We start from the raw sequence: 27,500 nt of genomic DNA, 5'->3' as shown, positions 1-27,500 counted from the left end.
CTGTAGTGTGCTTGTGGTGTCCCTGTAGTGTGCTTGTGGTGTCCCTGTAGTGTGCTTGTGGTGTCCCTGTAGTGTGCTTGTGGTGTCCCTGTAGTGTGCTTGTGGTGTCCCTGTGGTGTTCTTGTAGTGTCCCTGTGGTGTCCCTGTAGTGTCCCTGTGGTGTCCCTGTAGTGTCCCTGTAGTGTCCCTGTGGTGTCCCTGTAGTGTCCTTGTGGTGTCCCTGTAGTGTCCTTGTGGTGTCCCTGTAGTGTGCTTGTGATGTCCCTGTAGTGTGCTTGTGGTGTCCCTGTAGTGTGCTTGTGGTGTCCCTGTAGTGTCCTTGTGGTGTCCCTATAGTGTCCCTGTGATGTCCCTGTAGTGTTCTTGTGTCCCTGTAGTGTCCTTGTGGTGTTCTTGTAGTGTCCCTGTAGTGTCCTTGTGGTGTCCTTGTGGTGTCCTTGTGGTGTCCCTGTGGTGTCCTTGTAGTGTCCTTGTGGTGTCCCTGTAGTGTCCCTGTGGTGACCATTAGATCGACTCGGAGCTAAGGACACGTAATTATTGAGCTTCACTCTTATTTCTCACCATTTCTTTACTTGCCACGATGACCACCCCCCAGCGTAGACCACGAACGGATCAAGGAGGTCGGGCCAGATCGAGCAGCCGCCGAGTGGTTACTTCGCTGTGGTGCAGCTGTGCGGTTTAAGTCATTTGACAAGTGGCATAAAGATTACAACCACCTTCCGACTGGGCCGCCAGACCGCCTGTACATTGAGGCCATCGATGGCACAGATTCTTGTATCTACTCCAGGGGCTTTGATTACCTTGGTAACTTGTGAATGATGTTTTTTTTGGAGAGTCCCGATATCTCTGGTCTGTGTAACGTGCAAACACCTGACGGACAATGTGCTGTTGCATATCATGAAAATTTTGAGGAAGATCCAACCAATTAATTTTCCGTGTGGACGAGTGCGCATGTGCGAGTGTGCGTTTTTTGGTGTCATCTCCATACGTGGGTTTCAGAAGGTGGGATGTAGTCCTTTCGGGTCTCAAAGTATTGGTTCGCGGGCGCCAGCAGTGACTACTATTTTCGTTGTGTCTGTGTGTCTGTCTGTTTGTGACTCTCTCCAGAGCATAGCTCCGTGACGTTTGATGCGATCTTGATGAAACTTGGACACAAGCTCGATATCATGGTCGAGCTGTGTCTTTTTGCATGAGGGGCGTCCCATGCCCCTTGTGGGCGGAGCCACGCCCACTTGAACTTTTTATTTATTTTCTCGATTTTTTTCTCGCAATTTAATTTCCTGAAGCAGTGCATAATGTCCATAAGTACAACATATAAAAAATCCGATTTGATTTGGTCAATTTTGACGGAAGAGATAGGTTTTTATGGCAGGGCTTTCTCAAAAGCTTCCACTAACTCAATTGTACCTATCGTGGCATTGTTCAATAATGCCCGTGAACCATCGTCGCCTCCCGGCTTGTCCACTTTCATTTTGGTAAAAGGGGTCACGATCCATGGACCCAGTTAACCTCCGCCATCGAAGATCGGAGGTTACTGTTTTTCACCCCTTTCTGTTTGTTTGTTTGTTTGTTTATGAACAGTATTACGGAAAAACTCCTCGACGGATTTCGACGAAACTTGGTGGGGGGATTAGGTATGGTCCAAGGATCATGCCATTAGATTTTGGACTCGGTCCAAAATCCAATATGGCCGCTATGGTGGCCATTCTGAAAAAATCTTTGAATTTTTTTTTTTTTTTTTTGCATTTCTACATGTTTTAAGTGATTTCCAACAAAAAAAAAAAATGCCAAAATTATAATTACGGCTGATTTTGGAACTTCAGGTGGATATACCCACGTAAAATCAATTTGTCTCAAGGAATCTAGTTATGATGAATGAATTGAGTATGTAAAAGGGAAAGTTGCGAACTATAACTCTGTGAGCACTGTTGACGTCAAATTGAATGAATAGGATATCAGGTTCACTTGAGTGACCGAGCAGTATTGGCGGCAGAGGTTTTGCACTCTACTGAGTGCTCCCCCTCTAGTTTATGAAGTTTTCTTCTTCTCAGTTTTGTCCGCAGGGCTCTTTTGAGGATTGTCCCGGACAGCTTACAACTGCAGTTTGTTTGTAGTAATGTTCCCACGGATGTTTTTAGCCACGTCTCGCGTAGCGAACGCTGGCTCGAAGAGAGCTCCGCGTTGTTCTTCTTCTGGTGAAGACAAAACCTTTCGGACGCAGCTCTTTTATATACACGATCCGGATCTCCTGAAATACTAAACACCTGGACACATCCTCGCATTGACGGTGCCTTTTGAGAGCGTCTATCATGAACTTTTAAATATATTCGGACATTTGCTTTAAAGTTTCGAAAAGTTCACATTACTATTTAAAGATTATTCCATTTAATGAGTTGTAATTTCGTAAATACACGATTTTCTCGTCAATCTCGTCTCGTCAATACACGAACGAGGAGCCTCCATGACTGGTCTCGCTATTGGCTCCATCAAGGCACGTGACGAAATATCGGAAGTTGTTGTTGTTATTGCCTTTAGGACGCGGCTCTTGGACACATTTGTCCTTCTTTTTAAAAAGATCTCTACGGTTCTTCTTCTTCATCATTTCCATTCTGCAATTATCACTGACAATTTTGGTGCTCTTCAGGTTCCAGGATCTTTTCATGTAATGTTTGAGATCTTGCCTCTTGTTAACCTGGTCATTTTCTTGATTTCTGCATTGTTTAGGCCAAAATAGCTGGGTACTGAAACCTCAATTAACAATGCCTTGTTTTCTTGTTTCTCCTCCCCCCCCAACTACCTCAGTACAATATCCGGTCGCAATAATATGTTTTTCTATGTCCACGCTTTATGGCTCATCAGGTCGTACATGAGCGGAATATCCTTGTTTTCAATTATCCCTTTTGGTTCATGTTTCCATGAATTTTCTGGGGCTAGGATATTGAAGTTTTTCCAAATGTGTCGGTAGATAGCTCCACATGGTTTGTTGTGTCTTTGTGTGTAAAGCTGTTCTAACAAGAGTTTTTTTTTACATCCCTCGTTAGGGTTCTGTTTCCACCTTGCAAAATCTGCACTTGTCCAATTGACTCAGTCCTGCCATTTTCTTAAAGCTATTCATGTCATATCCTTGGTCTTGGGCATTTATTACCTCTGCCACCGAAGGTGAAGGAGATGATGATTTCACCCCTTTTTTGTCTACTTGTCACTTGCAAGTTCGAAGATTTTTCAACTATGTTAGTCAAATTGATTTTGTTACTTGGCAAAAAAAAAAAAAACAGTTTTTGACAAGTATGTTGATCGCCTCCATTTGTTTGTGTGTTTTTTGTCTGTCCGCTCGCCTCCAGCCCAAACCGCTCAACCGACCGTTCTGAAAGACGGTCCCGCATTGAAGTTTCTTAAAATTCGGTCGACCGAAAAGGTCAAATATGCCAATAAAAATCCTCAAATATCATCCAATTGACTTGAAATTTCAAGACTATTTGCACATGAAGTCGCTGAACTCAACCACCTATTAATTTTGAGGTCAACATGGACCAAAAGGTCAACATAGGCATAATTTCTAAAATCCTCAATTTTCATCCGATTGAATTGAAATTTGAAAAGCATTTGCGTATCAGGTTACCAAATTCAACCACCTATTAATTTTGAGGTAAACATCGGCCAAAAGGTCAACATTGGCCAAATTTCGAAAGTCCTCAATTTTAATCCGATTAACTTGATATATGAAGAGCATTTGCAAATCAGGTCACTGAATTCAACCACCTAATAATTTTGAGATGACCATAGGCCAAAAGGTCAAAATAGGCTAAAAGGCCAATTGGGGCCAAATTTTTTAAATCCTCAATTTTCATCCGATTGAGTTGAAATTTGAAAACGATTTACACATCAGGTCACTGAATTCAACCACCGATTATTTTTGCCATTTAGATGCGAAAAGCTCAACATAGACCAAAACATCAACATTGGCCAAATTTCTAAAATCCTCAATCTTAATCCAATTAACTTGAAATTTGAAGAGCATTTGCATATCAGGTCACTGAATTCAACCACCTATTAATTTTGAGGTCAACATCGGCCAATTTTCTAAAATTGTCAATTTTCATCTGTTTTATTTGAAATTTGAAGAAGAGTTGCATATTTGATCATTGAATTCAACCACCATTATTGTTGAGGTCAAATTTGTTTGTTTTTTGTATTTTGCAAGCATCGTGTTCTGTACGACGTCTTTTTCTTGTTTTCGGGCTTTGGTTTCCTCTTTGGAACTATTTGTCCTGTCTCCTTTCCGAGTAGCTCTCTCTGTCTCTTGAGTCTTTGGTTCCTATTTGTGGGGCCCGCTATATTATTGAGGTTTTTTTTTTTTTCTAGAATGAGAAGTGATGCTGTAAAACTCACTGCATTTATTTATTTTAGGAGGGCTGATTTTTCTGAGTGCTCTGTTGGCTCTCCTTACTAGTTTTTTTTTGTCAGTTTGTTGTTTTCTATTCTTTTGAGTTGTCACCTTTCCCTGGGTGGTATCAAACTCATCTCTATTTTGTTGGCCAGCTCATCATCTTCCTCCTCTTCTCTGCTCAGTTGTTCCTATTCATTATCATCTATCATTCTTGCTTTTATCCCTGATGTCTGTGTAGTTGTGTGTGTCTCTCTCTCTCTCTCTCTCTCTCTCTCTCTCTCTCTCTCTCTCTCTCTCTCTCTCTCTCTCTCTCTCTCTCTCTCTCTCTCTCTCTCTCTCTCTATTTCTCTATTTCTCTCTCTCTCTCTCTCTCTCTCTCTCTCTCTCTCTCTCTCTCTCTCTCTCTCTCTCTCTCTCTCTCTCTCTCTCTCTCTCTCTCTCTGTGTGTGTGTGTGTGTGTGTGTGTGTGTGTGTGTGTGTGTATCTTTACCTCCGCTCAGCGAAGGCAGACGGAGGTTGTTTTCACTGTTGTCTGTCTGTCTGTATGCAGGATATCTCAAAAAGTTGTGGACGGATTCAGATGAAATTTGTTCGAGAGGTCGGGTGTGACATGGAAGAATTGATTGGATTTTTATGAAGATCTGTTCACTAGAATTTTTTGAAAGTGATTCTTCACCATTGAGTGATTGGGCGTAAACAGATATATAGCACGATATCTCAAAAAGTTATGGATAGATTCAGACGAAACTTGATCGAGTTGGTTAAATGACAAGAACAGGCCGATTTTATATTTTGGTTCAGGTTGAATCCAGATCCGACCCATCAGTGGGATACAAAACGTAAACAAATCAGTCTGGCGGAGGTATGTGCTCTACATAGTGCCCTTCTAGTTTATTTGTCATAGTTGGTCTCCACCACTGGTCTTCTGGTGCTAAGCTTCGGCTTCTCTTGCATTACGTCTCCCCGCACCACTGCAGCCAAGTCCCCTTTATCATTCTCTTAATTCCCTGGCAAGCACCTGGCTCCCATTTGTCCTTCTCTCTTTTTTGCCACTTGTTGTCTGGCCCTCGTTTTAATTTCTTCTGTTCTATCTTTCAATATTTGTGGATCGTCGATGCCACTCTTTCATATTTGTAAAATGGGATCATCTCTGTTCTTTAGTTGATCCAAGAATCTTCTTTCCCTTTCATTCCCCAAGATTTATGCATGGAATGCAGTTTGCAATAAAGAATGATTTCTTTTTTTCCTCAAAGCTCCAGCTTTCCTTGTTTGAGTTTTCTCATCTGGAGCTTTACCTTTGGTGGTTGTGGGGTGGTTAGCTGTGGGACATTGTGGGTTTATCAGCTATATGGCTATCTGAGGGATGGAATTTAACCAAGGCTGTAGAGCTCAAAGGCAAATGCGCCACCTCTGTACCATCCTATCGGTATTTGGACCACTTAACTGGGACTAAAGACACTGTTGACAAAAAAATTGGACCTGGATCTTTAGCTGTATGAAAAATTCATTGGTTGGATGTGCCTTTGTTTTATTTATAGATTATACTGTCTCTTCCTGATTACATCTGATTCTTTTTCTGATGTAAACATTTTCTTTGAAAATGAGGCTACTGCATCTTGTTAAGAACCAGCCATGACATTTGGTACAGCATGAATGGTAATTGATGGAGGTCAAAGTCTAAAGCAAAATGAAGGTAGTACACAACAAAGTATTCTTATCAAAGAATGTTTTTTTGGGAGTGGATGGAAGGGTGTGCAATGTTGATGCAGCAGGTGAAGCTTATCAGGAACATAAGAAAGTTGATACAACTTCAGAAGTAATTTAAAATATTAAATCAGTTCTCAATGGAACAAAAAGTTTAAACCATTTTTAATATCAAATAACTTCTGAGTGACCCCAGTTTACACTCTGATGCTAACTCCTTCCAATTCCCTTCACCGCCGGTACTTTAGATGGACTACAATATGTTTTGTGGCTGCGATTCCATCGCTGCATGTATCTCTCTGACACCTGTTTGGAACGGTTAGCAACCATTGACAGCATGGTCGCTTCACTGCAACACCTTGAGGTGAAGTCCTGTGGAAATGTGACAAATCGTGGAATCAGTGCTCTACACACCCTTCGGTATGTTGGCACAATAGGGACTCCAGCCCATGACATTTAGAATTTTTAGAATATTTTTCTTCTCTTCCCAACCTTCTGTAACATCTCTTGCACCACCATTTTGTGCATTTATTCAACGATCACCGTCGATGCCTCTCTCTTTGTCTCTCTGTCCCATCCTTGCTCTACCCCCTCCAAATACAGTGCAACACCCTCCTCCGATCTCTCTCTCTCTCTCTCTCTCTCTCTCTCTCTCTCACTCTCACTCTCACTCTCACTCTCACTCTCACTCTCACTCTCACTCTCACTCTCACTCTCACTCTCACTCTCACTCTCACTCTCACTCTCACTCTCACTCACTCTCTCACTCTCACTCCCCACAACAGCTATTTAATAGTCATCTACATATTACTTTGCTATGGATTTGTTCTATGGGGAAAATATTAGAATAGTTATTTCTTAGTGCATGTTAACCCGGCAGTGATGTAATTGCTCTAATTAATGAGACTCTTTCGTGTAGTGTTCAGAAGCTCTCGTCTTCCTACTAAAATGTCTTGTTTTTCAGGCCCATTCCCCCCCCCCCCAATCTTCTTCATACATTCTGCAACGTTCCCCAATGTTAATCTGCAAGCACTTGTGCAAACCACCCACCATGAATGTACTAGAGTTGTGCAAAAGGTCTTGAAGGGCACAGACAGACCCATATATGGGCACCCCGCACCTGTAATGGTTGGGGGTGGGAGATCACGCGTGATCTGAAAAATTCCCAGCTTGCCCCGTCAATCAGAGCAGGCTAGCGATCCTCTCCTGATGGCCATGGCCACGAACCGTGTAGGTCCAACCCTCCTGCGTGGGATCTAATCAAAACCGGAATACCGCGCTGGTTTAAGGCCAGTCGCAAATCTTGTCATCTGGTTGGTTCCTGCATGCTGTGCTTCTGGGTGCTGTTCTTATTCTTCATGGTCCCCACCTGCTCACCTGCGCTTGTCTTGAGGGGGGGGTGCTGCTTATGAGAGCTCTTCCCCTTTGTGGTTCCTGCCTGCTGTGCTGGGGTTCCTGCCCGCTGTGCTGGGGTTCCTGCCCGCTGTGCTGGGGTTCCTGCCCGCTGTGCTGGGGTTCCTGCCCGCTGTGCTGTGGTTCCTGCCCGCTGTGCTGTGGTTCCTGCCCGGATCTGCGTGGTTTGGTGGGACGCGGCGAGCATGGTTGGAGGGACATTGCAGGGTGCCGTTAGGACAGGCCGTACAAAGACTCACCCCATGTGCATGAGCATCATGTGGATCGCAGGTTTTCTCTTCACTGTCTCTGTCCATCTCTTCACCTTGAATAAGTTAGCAAATTTTAAATAACGAGCAGAGTACCTGCCCTACCGGAAATCTTGTTCCAAGCATGCTACACATTCTTCTGACACATACCTTTATTTGGGTGGTGTATAGGCAACTGACAGCTCTGTATAGGCAAAAATGACGCGAGTTACGTGCATGAAGCAAAAACATACTTCGTGCTTATAATTCAAAACACTTCATTGCACTGGAAAACGGGATAAGAATACTGTACTGGAAATGGTGGAGACTTGTAATACCCTCCCCCACCTGGAGGCGGTGCTACACTGTACACATTTACATAGAGAATTTGCATTCCCCCCTCCTCTGCTTCAAAACCACCAGCAAAGATAAAAACACTCCCATACACTAATTATGGTCATGCTGATCCTATGTAGCAAGTCTGGATGTAATCAGCCCAGAACTTTAGGAGCAGCCCAACAAACAAACAAACAAACAAACACACCAGTCTGTGAATTATAGTAAGGACTAGAAGACCTGTGAACCCGTTGGGTTCCCATTGTGACAGCGGTTGATTAAAAAAAAAAAAAAGCATTAAAAAAAAGATATCTCCAGCAAACTATACTGCTGAGGTTGTTTGCATTGATCAAATTCTCCCGAAGAGTACTTGACTGAATCGGGAATTGATTTTTTAATAATTTTTTGTTGCCCGATTTGAACGAAACTTGATACTGCACATCGCAGGAGAATGGTGAGTAAGGTGGCATGAAAAATTTTGTGCTATCGTGTACCATTTTGGCTGTATTTTGGGAACATACATACATACATATATACGTACATACATACGTACATACAAGATGAGAGTTCTAGTAATATATGGATTAAGCCACTCAGTACCATGCATTTGTATTTAATTTAACAATCATCTGTTGCAGTTTGATTTACAGCGTGTGTGGTCGTGTTGCTCTCTTCCCCACCCCAATTTGATTGTTAATAAACCCCGTAACGAGAACCTGTTTTGTGGCGATGGGGGTGGGTGGCACGGAACCCAAAACGTGTTTAGCTAATTCAGCAAATAAACCCGTACACAGGAACATTTTGGAAGCAGCGCATTTAAGGTGCCATCGAAAAGCATTCCGCTGACAAAGTTTATCCTGTCAGCAGATTCGCCACGGCTTTGTGATTCTTAAACCACCGAACTGCAGGCAAATTACGGGCAGATGTGATCACGTCTCATCCCCTACCCGCCTGGCAGTTCGTGGTGGTTCGGGGCCATGCAACCGTTACAATATACACAATATCTTTGGAATTTTGACATCCCTCTCCCCTCTCACTGGCATTGTCTGTTCTTCCTCCTTTCTTCACAACCTTCTTTACCCTTAACCCCCCTATCACTATATCTCCCTTATCTCCCCCACTCCATCTGTATATAATGATAATCTGTACTGTACTGTATATAATATCTGATGTATCTGTATATAATGTGATATACAGATGTGATGTGATAATCTGTATATAATCTGTACGTAATGTATATGGCTGCTTTCTTTACTCATCATTACACGTTATCTCTGCCTTTTTCTATATTTCGTGTCTTCTGATATATAATTATTGCTCCTGATCATTATCAATGCTGAAAGTCCTGGCTGCGTCAGTTTTTCATTCTACTGTTCCAGGAATCTACAAAGTCTGATCCTGTTTGACCTTCCTGGAATAAAGAACCAAGGGATGTTGGTGCAGACATTAAATAAATCGTTGCCCAGCTGCACCATCACCCTCGATCCAGGCTGCTGAGTCTTCTGTACATCTCACGGAGCAGTATGAACCGGCAGTGACTGATTGTCTATTTTGCACTCATCCCATTATTACATTGAGTGCCAGGGTCTTCTGCATGCTGCTAAGGGGGAAACCTTTGGCTTTGCATGATGATGGGGCTATGGCACCCCCTCTCCCTTTCCATAGCCACAAGCAGGTTGGCTGTGATGGGTTTACTCAATCAAAAAGGTCAGCACAGATGTCACGAAAAGCACCTGGACATAAATATAAATTTATTTCTCCACTGATTTACACTTTGCCTTTGACATTTTGTTTGTATGTATTACATTAATCAAATCATTATTAAAGTGTGGTTCGTTTCTGTGTAAAAGTGCAAAGATGAACCAACTGACATTGAAAAAGTGATCTTAATCATAGCACCTTCATATTAAATGCACAAGTGATTGGCAAGCTGTCCTTTTCATAAATACCTTTCTTCTGCTTGCATTTGTACGTGTTCGTATCGGATGAATGAGTCAAATAGAAACAAAGCATTACTAAGATATTTATACAATGGGCCATTTTCGAGTCAACCCCATTGTTTTTTTTTTTGAAGTGATGAATCAATACATGACGGCGTTCAATAAACACTCCAGTATGTTGTTCAAATAAAAGAATTGGGCAATATCTGAGTGTTGTCTCCTTCCCATGATTGCCGAGAGATCCCTTCCAGCGCATTCATGTTTATGGCATCTTCACGGCAGCCAAGAGCTTTCGCAGGTGAGAAGACAAGATGCTTTTCTGGTTCTCTTTGTTTGTGTCCCTCTGGTAAACTCCATACGTTACAGCCGAGACCTGTGCCATGTGTTAAAGTTGTTAAACGGACTGTGCTGTTATCTGTGCAAAAGCAGACATCCTATTAAGCATTTAAAACGCTCTGAAACTCATTCCAAAGTGAATATGTTAGTGCCCAAGGAACATGCCTAAAACAGTTTTAAATGGACATTATGGATCTGACTGTGATTTGGGAGGAGGGGTGGATGTGGGAGGCTTTCCACACTTCCCCCCCTCTCCCCTCTCCACACTTTTTATAGGACTGATAAATCCTCCTCCCCCCCCCCATTTATAAAAAAGAAATCGCTAGATTTGTCAAAATTCTGTATTTCTTGAAACTAACCCACCATTTTCCTATGCAACCAATTCATTCATTTACAGCATCATCTGAGGTGAGAGTGGTAGACGTGAAATGGGGAGGAGGTGAGGGGAGAGCTTACAGGAAATGACAACTTTGAGGAAGTCACTGCACTGTTTGTTATATGTAATAAAAATAGGACTGCCTGTCCTGAAGCTCACCTGGATCAGGAGCAACAATCACTCAACCCCCCCCCCCCCGCAGACCCCCTGAGACCCTGAATTTTTAATGCGGTGGACAAACTCTGGTACATTAAGGGTGATGAAAGTTGTGGTCAAGTTTCATTGAAATTCTGTCTCATTCAAAGAAAAGCAAATACCTATTTTGGGGGGTCAAACCCTGCCCCATAGATCCCCTTAATGAGTGCACATTTTGAAGCGGTCGATTCACTTTGGTACATCATGGTTGAAGAATGTTGTGGTCAAGTTTCATCAAAATCATGTGTGTAGTTTCGGAGAAGAGAACGAATGCCTATATCCCCCCCCCCATCAACCCCTTTAATGAGCACAGATTTTAATGCAGTCAATACACCTTCGCAAGGCATCAGATATGAAGTTTGTGGCCAAGTTTCATCAAAATCGTGTGTTTTGTTCAAGCGATAATGACTGAAGTGTTTACGGACTGACTCAATGACTCACTCACCTACAGACACTGCTCATTCTCATAAGCTCACCTGACTAAAGTTCAGGTGAGCTAAAAACCATTATTTATGCTTTTTTGGGGGGACGGACTATATTTGTTCTTTTTTTTTGGTGATGTAGAGGTGCATGTTCTTAATAAATACAGTAAATGTGAAATGGGATTTTGGTGTGACTTTTCTGGAAATTGGTATATTAGGTATGAACATATATTTGCTCATACCTACGACACCAATTAAACCTGGTGTTGGCTTAGTGGTTAGGGTGGTAGCTTGGGATCCTCGAGTCCTGAGTTCAAGCCCCGTTGACCGCTGAATTAATACACCAGGGGGTTGACTCAGCCTGTCATCCTTCCGAGGTTGGTGAAATGAGTACCAGTGGAGCGCAGCCAAAAGGTTGCATACGAAGGGAAGGGGTATTGACAGATTTAGTAAATCTGGTATTGGTGTGGCGCAGGTATGATGGGCCGAATTGCCTCCTGCGCAAAATTTCCTTGTAATTCTTTGTAATGTGTCCCTTCATGGACCCTCAGCCCCCCTCCCCACCCTCCTTTTAATTTCCTGGATACATGCCCGGTTGTAATTCTCTTACAATTGATCATTTGTATGTGATTTATTTGTTGAAAAAAATCAATAAACCGGCCCGTATGTTTGACTAGCTTAATTATCCAAGATATATAAATGTGATGGCCTTTGGCTGCAAATTTTCACAGAATTTAGCGGATTTGCCAAATTCATTCTAAAACTCAATGGAATTCAAGTTAACCATCATCTTCTTGTGTATGGCAGCTTGGCTGCCGGGTAGCTATCATTTTGTTGAGGTGTAACTATGCCACTGATGCTGTACCCCTGTACCGGTACGCTGGTACTCATTTCACTGACTTCGGAAGGATGACAGATTGAGTCAACCCCACCTGGTGGTAATTCAATGACAAACGGGGCTCAAACTCGGGACTCTGAGATCCCAAGTCAGCAACCCTAACCATAAAGCCAACACCAGGCTGCAAGTTAACTATGAAAAAGTAATAATGGATGCAATCAACAGAATGTTTCTCGAAGTACGGCCGTGAGAATCTTGGGAAAGCGGGCATTAACCCTTCTTCAGAACAATGGCTGTGGGAGCTGGTGGGTGGGGGTTGATTATAGTGTGGGAATGACTAACTCTGACTTACTGACTTACACCCTATAATCAACCTTCTGCCTTGTCCTTCACAAGTAAGATTAGTTTTCCATTCTAACATGAAATAGTTAATTGTTGTTTGTTTGTTTTTTTAATGTGGAAGCAGAATCCATTACTTAAAATTATTTTGTCATACTTGTGGATGTGGGAATGGAATCTGTCGTCTATAATTGAATTTATTAGGTTTTATTTAGTTATTTTAAGCTTGTTGATATGTGTGATATATGTATTGCTTTGTTGTACAAATTTATATAGGCAGAAAATTCACTTTTTCCTAAATACTTGATTAAATCCATTAATTGAAACTAACCTTTCTTTTACAAATCAACTTGACTTTACCAGCCTATTTTGGTCCACGACAAGGTCAACATCGTCCATTCTGTACTATTCTTTGCAATTTCAGGGGGTTGTACTCTTGTAACCTTTTATATTTAATCTCTCTTCAAATGATCCTTGGTGTACCTCTGCATCTTGCAAGGCATTCTCTTAGTTTCCAATTTTAAGTTTCATTATCCAGCAGTTGTCGATTCTTCTTGCTACGTGTCCAGTCCTGTTACTTTTGCAGTTTTTAGCTCGCCTGTTCGAAGTACAGAGAGCTATAGCGATACCCCCGGCATGAGCGTGAGCATGAAAATGTTAAAGTTTTTGCTGCAAGTTATTTCCTTTCTAATGTTTTTATCTACCACACTATTTTTTACTGATTACAATATACAAATACATATATTGCTTTAAAATTATTTGGATCACACTTCACTGCAATGCTTTATTAAAAATATTATTAGACTAGTCTTTTAAGCAGAGAGTTGGTGTCAAAGCCACCCAATGCTCACCTGTTTATACATTTATCATTTTTAAAAGACTAGTCTAATAATATTTTTAATAAAGCATTGCAGTGAAGTCTGATCCAAATAATTTTAAAGCAATATATGTATTTGTATATTGTCATCAGTAAAAAATAGTGTGGTAGATAAAAACATTTAGAAAGGAAATAACTTGCACCAAAAAGTTTAACATTTTCACGCTCACGCTCACGTCGGGGTATCGCTATAGCTCTCTGTTCTTCGAACAGGCAAGCTAAAAAAACGATAAATGTATAAACAGGCGAGCATTGGGTGGCTTTGACACCAACTCTCTGGTTACGATGTTACGTTAATACCACGACCCGATTTGCATCACCTCAACTCACACTTGTGTTGCTTTTAAAAGCCATACCATTTATTCTCGAGTGTTTTCAGAATTCACAAGACTGATTTAAAAACTCCAGAATGCATCGATAAAGAACCAAATCAGGCAATTGAAAAATCGCCGAAAGAACTGCTGGACTTTTGCATCACACGTAAAGAAATATACTTTGCTGTAGACTGGCGAAGAGGCATCGTAAAAGTGTTACCTTCGAAGTGAAATTATTTGTTATTCATCAAATGGATGCTGGTGAACGTGTTATTGATGTTGCCGGGTTATTAAGTTTGCCTATGACTATGATGCATACCATCTGTAACGAGAGGGCTGCGGTCGGAGATCACTGATGGTTCTGGGTATAGCCAACTCGTAATGTTAGCCAATTGGTAGCACTTAAATTTCTGTTTTCATTATGAGATAAACGTTTTTGTTTTTGTTTTTTTGTTTTCCAAAAAGTGGGACACCATGGACACGAGACTAAAGACCTGATGCTTCCCTCTGGGAACCATAAAAATGATTCCGTTTATTGAAGGAGGAAGAGGTACCACCAACTTCAACAGCTTGTGGAAGAGGTTTGTTTTTATTTTCATATGTTTGGTAATTGTTTTGTTTATTTCTATACATGTGTATTTGAATGGTTAGGGTGGCTGGCTTGGGATCCTAGGGTCCTGAGTTTGAGCCCCGTTGGACTGAATTAACACCAGGGGGTTGACTCAGCCTGTCATCCTTCCGAGGTCGACAAAATGAGTACCAATGTACTGGTCCCGGTGTATGCCCCGGTTCGAATAGGTGTACCATATCCCTGTGTGTCGTAAGAGGTGACAAGGGTTGGTGTCAGGAAGGGCATCCGGCCATAAAACATTGCCTCAAGAACGGAACCATGATTGTATGGAGCCTGCTAAAACATAACCCCTGCTCAGCAGGGAAAAATGGCTGTAAAAAGGATGTTTTTTTTTTCTCATTAATCAAAAAAAGGGTAATATGGTTTAAAAAAAACGAAATATAATTCTTGAAATGGTGACGTTAGGAACGCATCACCTGCTTATTACATTCATTATAATTAGAAAAATTGCTTTGATTTACGTCATTTCAACATTCGTCGCACTTTTCAGAAACGCATTCCTGATGTAAACCGGGCTCTAACAGTAGTTTCATTTTCTGCCTGATCCATTCATGTCTCCTCTCCTCTCTTTTAGTTATGCCAATGCAATATCTTTGTGTGGTGATCAATTTTGGCTCAAACCTTTGGTGATCAATTTTGGCAAACTCGGTGTTTGCAGCTAAATCTTGTGTCCCAAACCCATCACTATCTCTACCCACTTTACCCAGTCGCACCCAACTGTCCCTGGACTCTGTATCCTTTTCTCCTGACAAGGTGGAGAGCTTGCTTTCAAACCTCGAGTCAGATTCTGCAACCGGTCCAGACGGCATCAGCCCACGTGTCCTCAAAGCCTGCTCTTCTGCTCTTGCTCACCCTCTCTCTGTTCTATTCACCCTCTCATTTTCCCAAGGTCATCTGCCATCTGCTTGGAAATCTGCTAACATCACTGCCCTGCATAAAAAAGGTGCAAAAACAGATCCCTGTAACTATAGACCAATCAGCCTTCTCCCAATCATCAGCAAGGTTATGGAATCCATCATCGCTTCAGACATGAAATCCTTCCTCTTCTCCAATGGCTTGATTTCCAATCATCAATTTGGTTTCAGACCAGGTCACTCTACCCTAGATATGCTGCTACTGCTCTCCCATCAATGGATGGAGGTCCTCAATGCCAGACAGGAAATCCGAGCCGTATCCCTGGACATATCACGTGCTTTTGACACAGTCTGGCACCCTGCCCTACTCACCAAACTCTCTTCCCATGGTATTCAAGGCCATCTCCACTCATGGCTCGCAGACTTCCTCTCCTGTCGCAGTCAACGTGTGGCCCTAAATGGAGTTCTTTCATCCCCTCTTCCTGTGCAGGCTGGAGTTCCTCAAGGTAGCGTTCTGGGCCCTGTTCTTTTTCTGGTTTTCATCAATGATCTCTCGGACTCTCTGGAAAATCCTCTATTTCTCTTTGCCGATGACTCCACCCTCTGCCGTACCATCTGTCATCCCTCAGACCGGCAAGCAGCAGCTTCTTCGCTCACTGCAGATCTGGATAAAATCACAAACTGGTCCAACACGTGGAACATGTCTTTCAATCCAGACAAATCTCACACTCTCACTATGTCTCTTCGAAAGGACCGTTTACAAAACCCCCCATCCACTTTCTCAACAATCCTCTGGAAGAAGTCTTTTCTTTCAAGCTTCTGGGTCTCACTATCTGCCATGACCTTTCCTGGGAAAGTCACATTTCCAACCTTGCCTCAAAAGCCAGTCGCCGACTGGGAATCCTCCGTCGTGCAAAGTCCTTCCTTGGCCCTCTTGAGCTCCTGACCACTTACAAAGCTTTTGTCCGTAGCCTGATGGAGTACTGCTCTCCCCTCTGGGCTGGTGCTCCTGCCTCCCACCTTTCTCGACTTCACGCTGTCGAAACCAGGGCTTTTAAGATCATTGGCATCTCCCGCAATGAAGCTGAGTCTTTGGGCCTCTCACTCAATCACCGCAGGTTGGTCGGTGGTCTTTCTGTCTTCTACCGACTCCTCTCCAGCCTTGCCCCCTGCTCTCTCTGTGATTTGTCCCAACCACATTTCCACAGGGCGCTCAAGGTCCGCCAACAACCCCTTCTGGTAAAACTACCAAAATCACGAATCACTGCTAATCTTCACTCTTTCATTCCTCTTTTTCCCGCCTTTGGAATAAACTTCCTCACTCTATTCTTTCCCATTCTTCCCTCCAGGCTTTCAAAACAGCTGTTCACCACCACCTCTTATCTTCCCCCATCCAAATCCTCGATCTTTTCTACCCCCGATAATCCACCCAAGCCCACTTCCTTCAATTCTCCTGCTTTCCTTCCTGAAAGTCCCTTTAATGTCCATCTTCCCCTCGCCATGTTCCCCGTCCCACCCCCATCCCTCTCCCTTCCACAGTTCACCTGTGTCTGTTCCCCAATGTTTTGTCCCTTCCACTCCCGCCCCTCTTGTCTCATGCCTCCTTGCTGTGAGTTGTGTGTTAGCTCTCATACGAGCCTCGACCAAGGTATACAAAAAAAAAAAAAAAAAAAAAAAAAAAAAAAAAAAAACCTCTTTATTAGAGACTGTGTTTCGCTGCCATATGCCATTGCTGACAGTTGGGAATTATTTAAACTCAGCGTGCCTACGTGTCGCTTTGCTGATTGGTTTAATCAAAGGACAGCATGTTGTACTTCACAAACAAATTGCGTGTCTCGCTGTGGATCTCAACGAGGATTAAAATGAAGAAAAACAGTGAAAAATTGACCTTTAATAACACAGAGTAGTTCTTGTTTGTGTGCTCCTTCTGTGTACTTTTATACTTTTCTATTACTATACAATATACATGTATATGTTTATGTTCATGTATATTTATATATATATATATAAAATTTATTTTTCTTTTTTTGTGCTTCTTCCAAAGGGTTTCTGCTGTTGTCGAATAATGTTACTGTTGGAACCACTGCATTAAGCTCCCATTCCCACTTCTTCTTCAATCCCAGAAAGAGGGCTTTCAAATCGGGAGTTTTTATGATTCAACGGACACTAATTTTTGTTGAAGTAAATTGAATTTTCGCTTTCCAACCAAGTAAATCGAACATTAACTTATCAGTGGTTGTATTTTTTTTAATTATTGTTATCTTACAACAGCAGAAACCCTTTACAGATTTAAGCGAGACATGCTGCTCCTTTTAGTAATCGATGAAAACATTTTTTTTCTTTATAATTCCTGAATGTGAAGGGAGACTGATTTTCATCTTTAAAGGACTTCGAGTTTGGATGTCATTTTGCACTAGCTCTTCATTTGTGATCTAAGCTAACAGGAAGAGAAAGTAGAGCTGTATCAATTGCTAAAGATGATGATACATAATTTGGTTCTACAATGCTCAGTATTTGTTTCTCATTTACAAGTCATTGGTCAAGTTTCAGTTGTATACCATTCCAGGTTATGCATTAGGATCACTGCATAGATAGCGAGAGAGAAACAAATATGACTTTAATTGTTACCTGTGTTTGGATAATAACTGGTGATTCAGCATTCTTTTCCATCCAGTACTTTTCTTCACCAAATAGGTCATTCTCATACTCGTTCAGGTCATCTTCAGGATTTTTCTCACACTCACTCTACACTCGAACAAAGTTCAAAATGTAATGTAAGAGGCAGTTTTTATGATTAAAAAATATTTATTTACATTGGGTCGAGTGGATTTAAAGTGATGAGTTTCTATGTTGACATTTCTTGAAAATTTGTTTTTTTAACATTGTTTCACTATCATTGAGCAAATTTATGAAAATGTTCAGGATTGCATTTGATAAGTATCATGGTTCATTGAAGTAATTTTATAGAGTAGATAAACCACAAAGCCTCGGCCCACAGTCCATTTCAAAGCACAGCCTGCAAAACACTAGGGTGAATGTTTATCATTGGTTCAGGAATAAAACCCAGATTAGATGACTCAGAAACGTGTGCACTACACTATGTGTACAAAACTTGGTGGACAGGTGGGTGTGTGACGAGGACAAATTGATTCAACTTTGGTGAAGATCCGGATACGAGAATGGTTTAATTTTTTTAAGTGATACTTCACCATTGAGAGGGCCACAGATGACGTATAGCATGATATCTCAAAAAGTTGTGGTCAAGTTGTGACAAAACTTGGTGGATGAGTTGGGTAGGTGACAAGAACAAGCCGATTAGATTTTGGTTCAGGTCCGGATTCAGATCTGGCCAATCGGTGGGATAAAAATGTAAACTGTTCAGCCTGGTAGAGGTATGCTCTCTACTGAGTGCCATTGTAGTTCTGCAAGTGATGCTTCTTTTGGTACCTATGTAATTGGACATCAACTTGGGAGTAAATAAGTAAATGTTACATATGAACGAAATGAAAGTTACTGAACATCCTGCAAAAATTGAAAAGTGACACTATCCTTGCCTTTTAAGCAGTCTATACCATAGTATATACAGGAGTACTGTATATGTTCACTTATTTAACTGTACACATTAAGGTTTGCATGTAAACCAACAGCATTACCCATGGGGTACAGGAGATATGCAGAGATGAGGACAGGAGGCTGTGGGTGTGAGATTGAAGCCACTGTAAGGGTTTTCTCATGCCAACTTCAATGCAGTTAACTGTTTCCCATACATTCCTGACATGACAACAAACAAATGCAGAACACGAGTAAAACAGCTTGAATTCCCAAATTACAGCAGAATCTAGATGTTAGTTACAAAGTACCCAAAAATGTCACCAAACAACTACCTTCATTTATCCCTCACCTTATAACTAATAACTAGTGACAAAACAAAGTAGAAACTCATTTGCTACTCATTGTCCCACTTTCTATTTTTTTTCTACAGTTCACAGATCGTACTTGATGTTTAGATCAGACTGAACATGATGATGACACAGCAGGACAGCTGAAAGAGGTTCGACACCCCCAGATGTTGATCTTGCAAATGTTGGGAAGCAACGATTCATCAACAGCTCCATCTAAAATGGAGAGATAGATTTTGGTAAAATATTAATTTAACTTGTATTGTGTAATCTATAATTAATTTCACAGACTTCTCATGTACAACTTAAGTCAAACTTGAAGAGCACTCTTTAGTATCCCATTTAGTGCAGTGGAGTGCATACCTCCGCCAGGCTGATTCAGACTTGGATTAAAATTTAATCGGTTTGTTCTTGTCATCTAACCAACTCATCCACCAAGTTTCGTCCGAATCCGTCCATGAAACTTTTTGAGATATTGTGCTAATATAAATATATATATAAATATATATATATATATATATATATATATATATATATATATATATATATATATATATATATATATATATATATATATATATATTCGCGCGAATTGGCCCGTCGGTGACTCCGCGCGAATTGGCCCGTCGGTGACTCCGCGCGAATTGGCCCGTCGGTGACTCCGCGCGAATTGGCCCGTCGGTGACTCCGCGCGAATTGGCCCGTCGGTGACTCCGCGCGAATTGGCCCGTCGGTGACTCCGCGCGAATTGGCCCGTCGGTGACTCCGCGCGAATTGGCCCGTCGGTGACTCCGCGCGAATTGGGCCGGCGGTGACTGCGCGCGGGTGGCCCGTCGGTGACTCCGCGCGGGTGGCCCGTCGGTGACTCCGCGCGGGTGGCACGTCGGTGACTCCGCGCGAATTGGCACGTCGGTGACTCTGCGCGAATTGGCCCGTCGGTGACTCCGCGCGAATTGGCCCGTCGGTGACTCCGCGCGAATTGGCCCGTCGGTGACTCCGCGCGAATTGGCCCGTCGGTGACTCCGCGCGAATTGGCCCGTCGGTGACTCCGCGCGAATTGGCCCGTCGGTGACTCCGCGCGAATTGGCACGTCGGTGACTCCGCGTGAATTGGCACGTCGGTGACTCTGCGCGAATTGGCCCGTCGGTGACTCCGTGCGAATTGACCCGTCGGTGACTCCGCGCACGTCGGTGACTCCGCGCGAATTGCCCGTCGGTGACTCCGCGCGAATTGGCCCGTCGGTGACTCCGCGCGAATTGGCCCGTCGGTGACTCCGTGCGAATTGGCCCGTCGGCGACTCCGCGCGAATTGGCCCGTCGGTGACTCCGCGCGATATTGGCCCGTCGGTGACTCCGCGCGATATTGGCCCGTCGGTGACTCCGCGCGAATTGGCCCGTCGGTGACTCCGCGCGAATTGGCCCGTCGGTGACTCCGCGCGAATTGGCCCGTCGGTGACTCCGCGCGAATTGGCACGTCGGCGACTCCGCGCGAATTGGCACGTCGGCGACTCCGCGCGAATTGGCACGTCGGCGACTCCTCTGCGCGAATTGGCACGTCGGCGACTCCTCTGCGCGAATTGGCACGTCGGCGACTCCTCTGCGCGAATTGGCACGTCGGCGACTCCTCTGCGCGACCGGCACGTCGGCGACTCCTCTGCGCGAATTGGCACGTCGGCGACTCCTCTGCGCGAATTGGCACGTCGGCGACTCCTCTGCGCGAATTGGCACGTCGGCGACTCCTCTGCGCGAATTGGCACGTCGGCGACTCCTCTGCGCGAATTGGCACGTCGGCGACTCCTCTGCGCGAATTGGCACGTTGGTTACGCCCTTTATTCACTTGTTAAGGCAACAATGTTAGTGTGAATGTGTACATATTAAACATTATGTGTGTGACTATTTACAAAGCTGGTAATATGCTTCCACTAAGACAAACATGATAACATGCTCCTGATCCTTACTATAACTCACGGACCAGTTTTTTTGTTTCTCCTACTGTTCTGCAGTCCATACTCCTCCTTTAGTTCTGGGCCAATTACATCCAGACCTGCTACATAGAATCACCATGACCCCAATTATTGCATAGGGGTGTTTTTATCTTTGTTGGGGGTCTTCGGGAGGGAGGAGGATGCAAATTCTCTTTGTAAATATGTTTCATGTAGTGCCACTACAGATGGGAGAGGGTATTACAATTTCCACCCTTTACAGTACAGTAAACCCTCAAATATCGCGGGTTTCGACCAAGGCACTAATCGAGGTGAAGGGATTTATACTGGAGCAGGTTTTTAAGACCAACGAGATGGGATTATTCTGGAAGAGGATGCCACCTCCTACCTGCCTCCTGCCAAGCAGGAAAGATTGGCTCCGGGGTTCAAGGTAAGGTGGTAAGTGGTCGTCTTGGCATTCTCCTCTGCGGCATTACTGCAGGCGACTTCGTCGTAAAGCTAATGCTGCTCTTCTGGTCACTGAATCCCCCTCCCCCTTCCACCCCCCCCACCTTTTCACCGCTCTCCACTCCAACAGTGTCATCATCATCATCATGATCCCAAGCTAAGTCTTGTGGTTTCTATTTACTGCAGAGTACAGTGCGATTATGTAATGTTCTTTCCCTTGCCCACCTCACTGTTTTGTAAGTCTGGAATCTTCACTGGAGTCTTCAAAGATAAAAGTCTTGTGTTTTTGTTTATTTTATACCGTATTTATTGTATTTATATGTTTATTTCAATTATGATGTGTTTATTTCTGACTACCACCGACAGATCTCCCCTTTTCCCATTGGCCCTTGGTTTCTACATCACGGTTTTAACTATTGCGGTATTTTCCAGGAACCTAGCCCCCACGATATTGGAGGGTCTAGTGTACGGTATAATTCCTGTGCCCACGTTTTCCAGTGCATTGAGGTGTTTTGAATTGCACGATTAAATAAGGATAATAACATAAATCCCCTGGCCATTCCCATAAGAGAGGGTACTTCTAGTTGTACTTAACATATGGTGACATATTAATGGGAGTATTTCAAAACTTTGTGCATTTCATACTTATTGTGGAGATAAACAGGAAAATCAGTATGAAAAGGTCACCTTTTCGAACAAGCAAAATAGTTCATAGAAAGGTATCAGCATGCCATTGTTCCAGTTTACTTTACAAAATGGTGACGTGCTCAGATTTTTGGTGACCAGATGCTGTAATTGCAAAAGGCAATCATAACTTAATGAAGACTTTGTTATTAGTAAGTTGACGTTAAAGATCCCACGGTGTCTTTTGCAAAAAGTCGACGAACTGTGACCAGCACAATGTACAAATTACAAATTCCTGCCCTAACCAACAGAGGGTGTTGCATGCACCTTCAACCAATATAATGCTACTCACAGCCTTGTGTTGCATAAGAAAGAAATTGCATCACTATAATCACCTTTTCTAACCCTATGACACTCTGTGGGTCATCACTGGTGAAACTCCGAATGACTTCTTGGTCTTTTACAGGTGCTGTGGTGAAATCGCCAAAGGCCTCGGCCTCCATTAGGTCAGTGTCGCACTCCAGACTGGGGCTTCCTTCATCACACCAATCTAGTCCTGGAGACTGTGAACTCATCGTTGTGTAAATACTGTGAAGGAAGAAGAGCAGGAAGTGGCATTGGTTTATTCATTTATTACAAATACATCTTCCTCTATCAGAATGGGACAAAGCCTTGATGGCCTTCATAAGTAATTTATCAGATCACAAAGATAAGCTACGTCACTGGAAAAATAATATATATATATATATATATATATATATATATATATATATATATATATATATATATATATATATATATATATATATATATATATATATATATATCTTGTGATGTCGTCACCTTCGGATAACTCCAAAGAGGTCAGCACGTCTTAAAGACCACGATAGCAAGTCACCCCAAAACTTCCCATGGGATTCCACGCCAAGGGTCGTGTTACCATACAAAGAAGCCCGAGTGTGAGCGAGTATCGTGCCGACAGTCGTACAACAGATCTTGATTAGTTGGCCAAGCGGAACCAATGTTGCTTGACTGCATCTGCAATCTATAAGGCAATTGAGCTTGTCAATCACCGGCAGCTGCCTTGTATTGCCATGAAAATTGACAGGATAAGTCAGGATACTAATTCTTTCCAAACTGGGATTTTACTGAAGCAACACATCTACTTACAGGAAAATTCATAAGCAGTTTACAGTCGTATATGTACAGGCATGTATACAATTCGCACTTATCCCCTAAGCGACACCCACACCATCAGGTGTTTCTCTGTTACTTGGCACCAAACATGCATCTGATCTGAAGAGAGATGGGTGAGGGGCAAGACAGAGATGTGAGATAAGGAAAGAAGAAGATGGGGGCAAAACGAGCCTCCGTACACCTTGCACTAACTCGGCTGAGTTCACACCGCCCAAAAGTTTTGGCTGCAATGTCCCAATGATCCGGAACCCCCACATTCCACTCCGGTCATCGTGCCGCTCCACTCCGCGGGCCCAGTGACATCACTCACCATGACCTTGGTGCGGATTTTGGCGGGAATGCCTGGGTGATGATGTGGTGAACGGGGTCCAGTGACGAAGTCAGCTAACTCGAGTGGAGCGAAGGTGAATGTGTGCAATAGCAGTAGGTGAAAGGTGCATGAGGAAAGTGAAGCAACAGAGACAAAGTAAAAGAATGAAAGTGAAAGGTGCAAGGGAACAGAGTGAAGGGACAGATTAACCTGGGTGGATGGAAGCCAGACAGCTCAACTCCAAAACAAAGAGGAAAAAAACTCAAAACAAAACTGCAGGACTGAACTCTGAACTCGAAGCAAGACTCCTCGAGAGTGAAGACTCCAGACTCATGTGTCCCTCTTTTATCCCTCACTTGTTGCCCCCATGTCCTCCCACCGCTGTCATTGGTGGCTCACCAGCTCAGAGGGAACCTCTCTTCTGCCCATGATTGGCACCTTTGCCGCCCTTCTTCCCAGTGACAATCTGGGATTGGTTCTCCATGGGTTGGGTGTGGTGCAATGCCAATAAATCTATTGGTGTCCTATCATCCCAACAATGATTGATGGGGCCACCTGGCATATGGTCCTTGATACAATGTCTACCAGCTGGTCTGAGGAAGTTTTGGGGTGGGTGGGGGGGGGGCTTACCGTGGAGGTTCAGGACAGAGGGTGGGGCTGCTGTGCTCAAGGCAGGGAGTAGATAACTGTGGAGTGTTATGTGTACTGTGTGGTGTAGGAAATGGATGTAAACCAGGTTGCAGAAGCAGAAAAGAACATGTATCGGTTATCTATCTCTACACTCTCAACGCATATCTGCTTACATCGACATCAGAAACTTAATTAAACAATATACTAAGAGATAACTACATTTACACTATGTATCTCTTTTACCCCCGAGGAGCCATAACTACAACAGTATGTATATGGCTTAAAAAAAAATCATATTACAATTTTGTGCTGTTTGTACATGGATGTATGCTTTTGGCTTGGCACACCTTATCGCACCTTACACTAAATGCTTTTGTCATGTATTCACCTAATTTGCACATCTCTATTTCACAAGGTACAAGGGAGTAAAATAACTCGAATATTAAACAAATGAAATATAAGGTCCACACTTACTGATAAAAAAAATGATTATAGTGTTGATAATACAGTATGTCCCAGATTGATATATTCATTGATTACTTCTTCAGTTGTAATTCTTTTCATGTGGAAAGCAACCTTAAACAGCAAGATGCCACAGACTGGCTACAATCCTGTATATGATATTGCATATCGAGATCAATGTTATAATGTAATCATTTCCTCTGTTCCCAAAAGGATGATGGGACTTATCTACATTTTTCTAGGATTGGGCACAAAGTTTAGTACAATCGCCCTCGCCCTCGCCCTGTCGGTAAATGAAATGCCAGGTGGCAGGCTTACTGATCTGCAATGCAAATTTTAGGTTTTGTAGATAACAAAGAGTGAAGCAATATTGTTTGTATCAGTCATCGGTTTGAATACCAGTTTGGTGGACCGATGTAAGCAGGGATCAGGGTAACGTAGTAGAGTGTGCAATATTTTCTTTGAGTTTACGTTATCTTTACAAGTTAGAAGTTTGTTTCACTGCTCTCGTGTTTCTGATTATAGTTTTGTCTACCTGCCTCAGTGTCTGTGTGTCTTTTCTGATTTTCTCCTTTGTAAATTTAAAAGTATGTTTGTTTCCATGGGTTTTTGTGGACTTGATTCAGAGGTAAAATCGATTAAATACCCCCAGGCATTTCAGATTTCCAGGCACATTCTTTGTTGGAGAAAGAAAGAGATATGAACTTCCTGAAGAGCCCGATTCACGGTGTTAAATGAATCCTGTCTGCAATGGTTCAGATGATGGTTTGGAGCCACTGGTTTGATAAGTCCCTGAAACAATCAGCCTCATTGCATATCAAAGCCTCGACAGTCATCTTGGGCTGTGGCTGGATCAACAGGAACAGGGGGAAGATGCAAATTGGAGTCTCCTGGAAGGTGCTGATTCCATCCAACAGGGTGTAGGGGATTTTTTTTACCCACAGGGAGAGCACTTTGGGACTAAATAAGAGAGCTGAATGCTGAACAGATAAGGAATAAGTTGGCTTATTAGTTTAGAGTTCAGTTTTCTTTGCGAGAAGTTTTTATGTTCATAAGAAGTTAGTGCAGTATTTGTTTTGGTAACTTAACAGAATAAGGGAATATTTAATTCATCTGAAATACAAGCCCATTCACCGTTACACTATCAGGAACCACACACTACTACATCAGCTATTTCCACATGCATCCTGACCAACAGCATTTATCTCCATCATTATGTCTGGGGTCTACAAACAGATCCTGTTTGTGGACCGCAGATATGATGATGTGTGGCAGACACTTCCTCTTAGTCAGGATCCACACAGCAATGGGTGGTGTGGAATGTCCGTTTCGGTATCAGAACACCGAAGTGACTTGGATTTGACATAAAGCTCTGAGGCATGGCGTGGCCAGGTCACGTAAGGGAGGGGATGGTGAGAACACAAACACATCTGCTGCATGGTAATGCTGGCCAAATATCCAGAAGCACCTGTTTGATGATGGTGCACTTCTCCTGAGTGAGCTGACCCATGCAGGTCATGAAATGATAATGTTCTTGCGGTTGTGATGTTGCAGTCGAGAATTGTGTTGAATGACTATCTGATTTGTGTAGTCTGCTCATAACCAGAGGTCGATCTTTTAAATTGATGCACATCTGTTTGCTGTTACTTGAATAACTTCATATTAAATGAAGATTGAGAGTTGAGACCATGCTATAAACTTCCACCCTGGCGTTTCACATGCATGGTGAGGCATCAATATGTGTGCTGTCCCTCGGATAGACGTTAAGCTAGAGGGACCCTCCCTCTACCAGCACTAGCCATTGGTGGGCGTTGACTATCCCACGGTGTCTTCTGTGAAGAGGATGTCAGTTATTTGGAGGGGTATGATGTAAATTAAGTTTCCTGGAATAAATTCAAATTTCCTGCCACCATCAATCGAAGTCAGGCTTGGCCAGCCTTTTCCTGAAAGACTCCAGCCAAAAAACATTCCCCGGCCGAACCCACAAGGCAGCAACAATTGGGGCCATAAAATAAGTAATAGACTGTAACAAGTTGCATGTAAAAGTTTATTAACTTTGAAGATGATATTGGCTTGATTCGCTTTGTATTTATAAAATGTTGGTAAGAATGAAGTACTGTATATATACAAAATGATCTCTGGAAGCTTTATACATTAATTGACAGCTATAATTTCTATCCATGATGGTGAATGATGTTTGAAAAGTTTCTCACCTTAAGCTGACATCTTGTCTCTATAGTAGTGAGACTTTTGTCCCGGTAGTACCTGCACCAAAAAATCAGGTTCACGCCCATAACATGACGATGCATCTTCGATCGTCCATATGGAAATGATATATATATATATATATATATATATATATATATATATATATATATATATATATATATATATATATATATATATATATATATTTTATCAAACCAACTATTCTGATCTGTCAACTTGACAGTCGTGTGTACCTTCGCCTTTTGAAATTGAACAATCGAGTCAACAAAGGGTTGATTCTTTTACTTCTGCCATCGTATCCGGTAATAAATTATGCTGTGCACAGTGCGAGAAAGAATTCGAGACTTTCACCATTGACCGAAACAGTGCGGGTTGGCACCACGACGCCAGGAAAAGGGTTGATTTATTTTACCTTTACCTTGTTGGCCCATCACGGTGTAAATCAGAAGGTCTGGGAGAGTATTGTCGGTCTCAGACAAGTTCAGCACGAGATGCCATATCCCTTCCGTGTTCCGTCAAACCCAGAGTGAACGCTTCCGCGAAGGTGTGCTGCGCCCTGCCCAGGTGGCAT

At 42.8% G+C, this 27,500-nt stretch overlaps 2 protein-coding genes and 1 long non-coding RNA gene across 5 annotated transcripts in view; 2 read left to right on the top strand and 1 right to left on the bottom strand.

Moving 5' to 3' along the window:
• DMAC2L (distal membrane arm assembly component 2 like) overlaps window positions 1-10,212 on the top strand; it is an 11,455-nt gene extending 1,243 nt beyond the window's left edge. Inside the window, exons 2-4 of the mRNA XM_085862083.1 lie at window positions 596-804; window positions 6,340-6,511; window positions 9,447-10,212. Coding sequence (XP_085718209.1) covers window positions 596-804; window positions 6,340-6,511; window positions 9,447-9,564 — 499 coding nt within the window. The 3' untranslated portion in view covers window positions 9,565-10,212. The remainder of the gene's footprint in view (window positions 1-595; window positions 805-6,339; window positions 6,512-9,446) is intronic.
• Window positions 9,804-27,486, bottom strand: LOC147031345 (uncharacterized). 3 transcript variants are annotated; one of them, XM_085862074.1, is made up of 7 exons: window positions 27,348-27,479; window positions 26,914-26,965; window positions 22,497-22,689; window positions 19,186-19,304; window positions 18,843-18,960; window positions 17,818-17,934; window positions 9,804-10,380 (listed from the first exon to the last, which is right to left on the bottom strand). In XM_085862074.1, the coding sequence occupies exons 3-7, from the start codon at window positions 22,674-22,676 to the stop codon at window positions 10,270-10,272; spliced, it is 645 nt and encodes a 214-aa protein (XP_085718200.1). In that variant the 5' UTR covers window positions 22,677-22,689; window positions 26,914-26,965; window positions 27,348-27,479; the 3' UTR covers window positions 9,804-10,269. The 3 variants fall into 3 exon arrangements, with proteins under 3 accessions (XP_085718200.1, XP_085718181.1, XP_085718191.1); XM_085862055.1 differs by lacking the exon at window positions 26,914-26,965 and having other exon boundaries at window positions 27,348-27,486; XM_085862065.1 differs by lacking the exon at window positions 26,914-26,965 and having other exon boundaries at window positions 27,342-27,479.
• Window positions 27,404-27,500, top strand: part of LOC147031344 (uncharacterized) — a 5,857-nt gene continuing 5,760 nt past the window's right edge. Inside the window, exon 1 of the long non-coding RNA XR_015052847.1 lies at window positions 27,404-27,500. This exon is cut by the window's right edge and continues 35 nt beyond it. This is a non-coding gene — a long non-coding RNA (uncharacterized LOC147031344).

The sequence above is a fragment of the Eptatretus burgeri genome, chromosome 2 (genome assembly GCF_056783735.1).
Source record: "Eptatretus burgeri isolate ZD-2024b chromosome 2, Ebu_testis_v1, whole genome shotgun sequence".
In the NCBI taxonomy this organism is placed as follows: domain Eukaryota; kingdom Metazoa; phylum Chordata; class Myxini; order Myxiniformes; family Myxinidae; genus Eptatretus; species Eptatretus burgeri.
Note: the sequence above shows the minus strand (reverse complement) of the source record. Positions and strands in the feature narration are given on the sequence as shown.

Excerpts from the sequence above, each read along its gene's own strand:
- LOC147031345 (XM_085862055.1), bottom strand. The coding sequence starts at position 22,676 with ATGAGTTCACAGTCTCCAGGACTAGATTGGTGTGATGAAGGAAGCCCC. Across the intron at positions 18,961-19,185 it reads CAGTCTGATCTAAACATCAA|GAATGTATGGGAAACAGTTA; the intron begins GTACGATCTGTG and ends TTGTCATGTCAG. Across the intron at positions 17,935-18,842 it reads ATATCTCCTGTACCCCATGG|AGTGAGTGTGAGAAAAATCC; the intron begins GTAATGCTGTTG and ends GTTCGAGTGTAG.